This window comes from Tupaia chinensis, unplaced genomic scaffold (assembly GCF_000334495.1).
Source record: "Tupaia chinensis unplaced genomic scaffold, TupChi_1.0 Scaffold150006_1, whole genome shotgun sequence".
In the NCBI taxonomy this organism is placed as follows: domain Eukaryota; kingdom Metazoa; phylum Chordata; class Mammalia; order Scandentia; family Tupaiidae; genus Tupaia; species Tupaia belangeri.
Genome location: NW_006209847.1, coordinates 3406259 through 3414946, shown reverse-complemented (window position 1 = coordinate 3414946; position 8688 = coordinate 3406259). Strand labels below are relative to the sequence as shown.

The window sequence follows — 8688 nt, the reverse complement described above, 5'->3', positions numbered from 1 at the left end:
ACAGTATTGGTAAGTGGGGCCTTTTAAGAAGCTCTGTCCTGGGAACCAGCAGTTAGCATAATGGCTATGTCGCTGGACTCCCACGTATTCGACCGCGGTTCGCGTCCCGGACCTGGTGGCTTAAAACTCACGCTGGGCGCGTGTGCGTGCATGCCCAAGATCCCGAGAGGAGAACGGAGGAGAAGGGATTGTGGCGTGACCATCCCCCCTGGGGGGTGATTTCTCACTTTCTGTCTCTATGTCTCTCTCTCTGTCTGTCTGGCGAGTTCACGCGCCCTATAGCGAAAACCTCTCAAAAAAAAAAAAAAAAAAAAAGAAGCTCTATCCTCATGGATAGATTCATGCTGTTATCATGGGAGTGGGCTTATAATAAAAGAATATGTTTGGCCCTCATTTTCTTTCTGTCTTTCTCTCTGCCATGGGATGACCCTCACTAGATGCTGGTGTCATGCTCTTGGAATTCTCAGTATTGTGAGCCAAACAGACTGACTTTTTAAGATAACTTACCCTAGTCTGTGGTGTTCTGTTACAGCATTAGAAAAAAGAGTATGACAATGGCAAAGGAAAATCTTAATTTCTCTTCAAACATACTCCTTCTTCATTGTTTCCTCTCAGTAAATGACACTACCATTCCTTGTTCAGGAAAAGTACTTAGGCATTTTGGCATTGTGCTCTTTGGCACTCTCACATCTAATATATCAGCAATCCTGTCAGCCCTATATTTAAACTATATTATGAATGTAGGTACTAATTTGCTGTTCCACCATGGTCTAACTAGCAGCATCTCCTTCCTAGACCACTTTTATTTTTGAAGGTTAGTTCATTTATTTTATTAACTCATAAACAATTACTTGTCTTCTGGTCTGTTGAAACAGTAAGTCCGACAACATTTGCTACAATAATGTCTGTCAAAATGGCTGGCCATGAAAACCCCAGCACCACACTCATCTGAAAGGCACTCCTGATGAAGGCAACTAATTTTGTCATTTTCATCCTCCTTATAGTATTTCAGGACAGCCAGCTTAACCTTCTTTCTCTTATGCTTATTCTTCTTGGGAGTGGTGTAGGACTTCTTTCTTTTCTTAGTATCACCATGAAATCTCAGCACGAGATGAAGCGTGGACTCCTTTTGGATGTTGTAGTCAAAGTACGCCCATCTTCCAACTGCTTGCCAGCAAAAATCAGTCTTTGCTGATCAGGAAGAATTCCTTCCTTATCCTGGATTTTGGCTTTTACATTTTCTATGGTATCCAATGGTTCAGTCTCAAGGGTGATGGTCTTCCCTGTAAGGGCTTTTATGAAAATTGCATCTTGGTGGCGGTCCCACTGCAGATGGCGGATCGGAATGCCCTCCTAGACCACTTCTAACAGAACCAGCACCTGATCTCCACTTTCTCCTGACAGTTTAGTTCATACACTGCAGCAGGGGGATCCCTCAACAATGTAAATTTGATGTGTCATTCCCATCTTTTGTTTATCGTTTACCTTTCCGACTAAGTGTGAGCTCTGTGTATCATGGCAGCTGGAGCATTACCTGGCATTTAGATATTTAATCAATAGTTGTTGAGTAAAAAATGGAAGACAAGAATCAGGCAGGATGTCCTTATGCACAGAGCATTAAATATTCATATTCTCACCAGTAAGAAAGGAAGTTATTTTCTTTTTTAATTGTATAATAGATAGGTGTCCCATTCCTTTCTTGTCTGCCAAAGAGAATTCTGCATTTGTCTGCTTTGTCTTCTCTCTCCCAAGAAAGGAGAATCCTTGCTCCTAAGAGAAAGAAGTGGTTTTAATGAACAAGAGAAAGCTGAAAGTGGAAGATAGAAAAAAGTCGTAGGATCAGTGTGTTAAGAGAGTTTTTGGAGAGAGATGCCCTGGTGAACATACTTGCAAATATATGTTTCAGATGGTATGTTCAGGCTAGATTTCCCTAAGTGAAATCTCCTAATCAAATTGGAGATTGGTCTAGATTAAAAAAAAAAGTTTATTTCATTTCTTCCATCATCCTCCTTATAGTATTTCAGGACAGCCAGCTTAACCTTCTTTCTCTTATGCTTATTCTTCTTGGGAGTGGTGTAGGACTTCTTTCTTTTCTTAGTATCACCATGAAATCTCAGCACGAGATGAAGCGTGGACTCCTTTTGGATGTTGTAGTCAAAGTACGCCCATCTTCCAACTGCTTGCCAGCAAAAATCAGTCTTTGCTGATCAGGAAGAATTCCTTCCTTATCCTGGATTTTGGCTTTTACATTTTCTATGGTATCCAATGGTTCAGTCTCAAGGGTGATGGTCTTCCCTGTAAGGGCTTTTATGAAAATTGCATCTTGGTGGCGGTCCCACTGCAGATGGCAGATCGGAATGCCCTCCTAGACCACTTCTAACAGAACCAGCACCTGATCTCCACTTTCTCCTGACAGTTTAGTTCATACACTGCAGCAGGGGGATCCCTCAACAATGTAAATTTGATGTGTCATTCCCATCTTTTGTTTATCGTTTACCTTTCCGACTAAGTGTGAGCTCTGTGTATCATGGCAGCTGGAGCATTACCTGGCATTTAGATATTTAATCAATAGTTGTTGAGTAAAAAATGGAAGACAAGAATCAGGCAGGATGTCCTTATGCACAGAGCATTAAATATTCATATTCTCACCAGTAAGAAAGGAAGTTATTTTCTTTTTTAATTGTATAATAGATAGGTGTCCCATTCCTTTCTTGTCTGCCAAAGAGAATTCTGCATTTGTCTGCTTTGTCTTCTCTCTCCCAAGAAAGGAGAATCCTTGCTCCTAAGAGAAAGAAGTGGTTTTAATGAACAAGAGAAAGCTGAAAGTGGAAGATAGAAAAAAGTCGTAGGATCAGTGTGTTAAGAGAGTTTTTGGAGAGAGATGCCCTGGTGAACATACTTGCAAATATATGTTTCAGATGGTATGTTCAGGCTAGATTTCCCTAAGTGAAATCTCCTAATCAAATTGGAGATTGGTCTAGATTAAAAAAAAAAGTTTATTTCATTTCTTCCATGACAGAGAGAGAGAGAGAGAGAGAGAGAGAGAGGCACCTTCAGAGGGTTCTCATATGATCCTCTCCCAGTCCTTGCCAGCCTGAACCGTGGGCTGTGCATATGAGACCGGTGTGCAAAGAGCCCTCTGGATGTGAATATGGGACCTTCCCATGTGGGTCCAGAATCACAGAGCAGTGTTACTGCTGTGCCACTGAGCCCTGTGGAGGGCAATTCTCTCTCTGTGTTTCACCTGCATGTATGTGTGTCTTCCACAGGGCTCAGACATGCTGTAATCTCCAGCCCTTGGTCTACACATTAAAAAACATTATTGAATATTATTATTATTTTTAAAATTTGGCATGAGAGAGAGAGAGAAAACCATCAGGTCTGGGACTTGAACCTTAGCAGCTCTGTGAGAGTCCAACACTTTAACCACTATACCACCTGATGGTCCCTGGTCTAGACATTTTAAAACTTTTTTTTTTAGAGGTTTTTGCTATAGGGCACGTGTGCTCGCCAGACAGACAGAGACAGACAGAGAGACAGAAAGTGAGAAATCACCCCCCAGGGAGGATGGCCACGCCGCAATCCCTTCTCCTCCATTCTCCTCTCGGGATCTTGGGCACGCACGCACACGCGCCCGGCATGAGTTTTAAGGCACCGGGTCCGGGACACGAACCACAGTTGACTATGTGGGAGTCCAGTGACATAGCCATTATGCTAACTGCTGGTCCCCAAACATTTTCAAACTTTTGTTAAAGAAGTGCTTTTGAGAGACATCATACCATCTAACCTCATCTATTTTCTACTCTAGAAATATAAAAGGGTACCCATATGTTTCCAGTACTTTTACATTTTATAGCTGAGGAAGCAACGTTTTGGAGAACGGAAGTCGTCACACAGTGGGTATATATTCAGTCTGCCCCACTCTGAATAGCTTGCCTTTTCATACTTAGCACTGTGACTCACAGTTGAGAACCGCAGAAAATGTCACAAGGCTGGTCTTTGACTCAGGCCTGGGATCCCCGGGAATAAGAATAGGGACTGAAAGAGTGGGCTGTGGATGCAGGATGCAAGGAAGGCTGCAAATCTCCTTCTTTGACAAGGTTCAGGGACATCCAGGCACTTCCCTGACTGCACCTCTCTGATTTGCTTTCAGCTGACTTTCACGTTCTCAAGGTTAACCTTGTCAAGCTTGATGATCAACAAGGTTGCAATGAGTATTCATAGAAATTGGTAGAGAAGTTAACGTCCAGATGCCCAAGAAACACAGGCAGAGAGGAAGACAGTGACACTTACTAATCTTGACAGAAGGGACAAAAGCCTAAACTCTACAAGGAAACGTCGCCGCCCTCCTCGGTGTGGTGCTGCATATTGCAGAGAACGCATGCACTTTAAAACCACCAGATCGGAGTAGCATGGAAATGACAATGACAACGTAAAGAGAGCTGTTGGCACTGTGGGACGATGCTTAGAAACTTGCACTGCTTTTTAGCGTCTTCAGGAAATCCCCAAGTCTTTGGTTTTAGGCAATTTATTCTGTAAGTTTATAAGCGATAGGTCTCAAATTCTTCCTGTGTTATCTTAGTTCCTGAATTTTTATGAAGAGTAAACATAAAATAGGGAAGGGAAGACAAATGAGTCCCTAGCTTTTACAAATACTGTTATAAAATACTTTTTAAAATACTCTCTGAAAACGAATAATACGGAACACACTCATACCACCTAGAGGAGGATCTCCACCGAAGGCACAGAGAATAAGGAAGCTCATAGAATACAAAAATGAAAAAAAGGGACATTTCATGAATATTCAAAATATTATCCCCCCCCCCCCAGGAAATTCCAATTTTCTGACCTTAGTTGGTTTTGAGTGTTGAGTTTTTTAGGTCAGACATGGGGGTTTTGGGGTGGGGATGAGGTTATTTGCTCTTTTGTGCTTTACTATTGTGGGCTTGCATTATCATGAATTCCGAGCCAATTCAGGACAAAAGGAATTCTTAGAGCCTCTCCAGGACCCCTTCTAATTAGACTTGAATTTCCACAAGGAAAGGAGCTTCTAGTATCTTTACCTTATTTTCTGCCTGGAAACAAGAGGACACTATGTCTGAATGTTTGGATCCCCCCAAAATGACAAGTTGGGAACCTGATCACTGGTGTGCTGGTGCTGGTGGGGCCTTTGGGAGGTGATTTGGTCATGGGAGTGGAGCTCACGAGTACGATTAGTCTTAGAGCCTTGCCCCTTTCTCCATGTTTCTCTTAACCTTTGTCTCTCCATGTGAGGCTAAAGGGAGATGATGGCAGTTATCAGATGGTAAGTCTGCCAGCACCTTGACCTTTGACTTTCCAGCCTATATAACTAGGAATCATAAATTTCAGTTGTTTGTAAGGCACCCAGCATTTTGTTAAAGGAGCCCAAACAGACTAAGACAGATGCTTTTTTTCTTCTTAATTTGTGGTAGGACACACATGCATGCAGGTGATACACAGAGAGAGAAGCACCCTCCACAGGGCTCAGTAGTGTTGTAATCTCCTTCTTCCAGTCCTCCGGCTCACCAGATTCTGTTCTGCTGAGCCCCATGTTTGTGCCCTCAGAGTTACATAGACATATACTTGAGTCCCTGGCTGTAGATGCTGCTGGCATTCGAGTTGGAGCTGGTGCTACAGGTATACAGACTGACAGACTGCCTGGGGCCTGTCCTATGAATAATGTGTGGGAGCAGCTAGCCACAGGCTGCGTTCAAAGATGATCAGCAGCACCATGCTGATGGAGAATCCAGGAAGGGAAACTGAAGTACAGAAGCCAAAGTCAAGAGGGGCGTCCTATTGCTAGGTATGCTAATCCAAGCAATAAGCAGAGAAGATCCATTTTGTAGAAGCCGAAGTCTAGGGAGACCAGAATCAAGGTGTGAGTCAAGGAAAGGGAAACGTACTACAGCTTAAAAGGCACAGTGCTGAAATAGTCAGGTGGCATGAGAGTTAGCTTCGGTAGTGGCAGTGGTAGTTGGTGGTGGCCTGGGTAGAGAGGGGTGCTTGGGGAAAGTTATTGAAAATGCATAGATTTGGGGGCCAGGCAGTGATGCAGTGGTGTTACAACTGGATCCACATAGGATAGGACTCGGGTTCACATCCTGGGACCTCCCTGGGTACACCAGGCATGAGTGTACCTCTGTGATCTGGCCCAGCTGAGATTGCAGGTGGATCATGGTGTGAAAGACATTTGGGGGCACCTGTCTCTCTGTCTGTCTTTTCCTCTCTCTCTTTCTCTCTCTCATGGAGGAAATAAACAAACATAGATAAACTTAAAAAATACTTAGGAAAAAAAAAGGAAAAAAAAAAAGAAAATGCATAGGACTGGCTGTCCCGATACTGAAGCTTGTCAGTCTTAGAATGGAGGTATAAGAGACCAGCAGGTGGCATAGTGTTTAAGATACTGTACTCCCACATGGCTGACGATGTTTGAATCCTAGACCTGGTGACTTGAAAATTGTGCAAGGGATGTGTGTGTGCATGCCCAAAATTCCAGGAGAAGAATGGCAGAGGGTGAGAAATAGGGGGAAAAATACATATTTACAAGAAGCAAGAAATGGAAAATTATTTGTTGACGATAATATATGTATGATTAAGCCATTTTACAGTGTATTCTGGCTAGAAAATCGCATTTTGTATGTGGTGATGTTCAGTGAAAGTATGTAAAATAATTAATAAAAAAAAAAAAAAGAAAGGAGGAGAAGGAGTTGAGGCATGACCATATCCCCCTGGGGAGTGAGTGATTTCTCACTTTCCCTTTCACTGTCTCTCCAGTGAGCACACAGGCCCTTTGGCAAAATCCTAAAAAAACCCGAAAAACAAAAGTCTACTTTTTAGGCAGAATGTGTAGAATCATGTTTATTGGTGGGAAAGATCTAAAGCACTGGTTTTACTTTCCTGATAAGGACCAGTAGAATTTTCCATCACAAGATTGATTGACTTCTGGTTATTTACACAAAAAGATTCCAATATCTCAAAGTTTTAGGAAAGTATATATGTATGTATGTATTTTTTTATGCAATAGAAACATCAAATGTATACAGTGTGTTAAGGAGTTGATAGGGACATTAGTGGTTAATTCCCACCCACTTCTGTGTTCACTAGAAAGCAGGAAATACTTGGGAATAGGCTACCTTTAATGCTAAAATTAATATGCCTTATGGAAGCTGCTGAAGAGTAGACGGAAATCTTAAGCTTATTTCCTACTGGAAATGTTGGTTATTTAAAAAATATTGTGAATGTTGAAAATAAAAATGTACCGGGACACGGTCTTAAGGCTGAGCCGCGGTGGACGTTTCTAGGGCAGCGGATCCCCAGCCTGTGAGCCCTGCGCCCAGACCAAGGCTGTGGTGGACGGAGGCGCTATCCCAGCGTTCATTTCTCTGTTGGCCTCTCCCCACGCGCACATCAGTGAGCAAGCTGTGTGGGCTCTAGGAAACATCGCAGGTACTCCCCTTTGACTGAATATGTCTGAACAGAATGAGGTGAGAGAAAGGCCTTGTGTCACTGCAGTAGTGACGTTCGTGTCAAGTTTTGAGTTTATTTCAGGCCTTTTACTAGGTATGGAAGTGGCATCCAAAAAAAAAGCCACCAAAGAGGTATCTAAAGTCAGGGAATTCCTGATGGTACTAGACCTGTAGATAAGATAATCATGTCTGTTTTCAGGGGATGGTTCAGTTTTCCGGGACCTAGTTATCAAGTATGGAGCAATTGACCCGCTGTTGGCTCTCCTTGCAGTTCCTGATATGTCATCGTTAGCAGTAAGTGACTAACGTGTTACCTACTTCCCCTCCTTCTTAAGAGACAGCCCTCTCATTGCTTTTTTCCCCCCTAGTGTGGTTACTTACGTAACCTTACCTGGACACTTTCAAACCTCTGCCGCAACAAGAATCCCGCACCCCCGCTAGATGCTGTTGAGCAAATTCTTCCTACTTTAGTTCGTCTTCTGCATCACGATGATCCCGAAGTATTAGCAGATACCTGCCGGGCCATTTCCTACCTTACTGATGGTTCAAATGAACGGATTGAAATGGTTGTGAAAACAGGAGTTGTTCCCCAACGTGTGAAGCTTCTAGGAGCTACCGAATTGCCCATTGTGACCCCTGCCCTAAGAGCCATAGGTAATATTGTCACTGGGAAAGATGAACAGACCCAGGTTGTGATTGATGCTGGAGTACTCGCCGTCTTCCCCAGCCTTCTAACCAACTCCAAAACAAATATTCAGAAGGAAGCTACGCGGACCATGTCCAACATCGCTGCCGGTCGGCAGGACCAGATCCAGTAGGTTGTGAATCACGGGTTAGTCCCGTTGCTCGTTGGCGTGCTCTCTAAGGCTGACTTTAAGACGCAGAAGGAGGCTGTGTGGGCTGTGACCAACTACACAAGCGGCGGAACAGTGGAGCAGATTGTATACCTCGTCCACTGTGGCATCATAGAACCGCTGATGAACCTCTTAACTGCAAAAGATACCAAAATTATTCTGGTTATTTTGGATGTCATTTCAAATATTTTCCAGGCTGCTGAGAAGCTAGGAGAAACCGAGAAACTTAGTATAATGATCGAAGAATGTGGAGGCCTGGATAAAATTGAAGCCCTACAAAACCATGAAAACGAGTCTGTGTACAAGTCTTCATTAAACTTGATTGAGAAGTATTTCTCTGTAGAGGA

The 8688-nt window shown here is 43.2% G+C and overlaps 1 protein-coding gene and 1 pseudogene across 1 annotated transcript in view; one reads left to right on the top strand and one right to left on the bottom strand.

Moving 5' to 3' along the window:
* Positions 1 to 847: 847 nt before the first annotated feature.
* LOC106734238 (ubiquitin-40S ribosomal protein S27a pseudogene) lies at positions 848 to 5572 on the bottom strand (annotated as a pseudogene).
* Positions 5573 to 5737: 165 nt separating this feature from the next.
* Positions 5738 to 8688, top strand: part of LOC102480169 (importin subunit alpha-1-like) — a 15401-nt gene continuing 12450 nt past the window's right edge. Inside the window, 4 exon segments of the mRNA XM_027769637.1 lie at positions 5738 to 5785; positions 7323 to 7467; positions 7687 to 7781; positions 7856 to 8686. Coding sequence (XP_027625438.1) covers positions 5738 to 5785; positions 7323 to 7467; positions 7687 to 7781; positions 7856 to 8686 — 1119 coding nt within the window.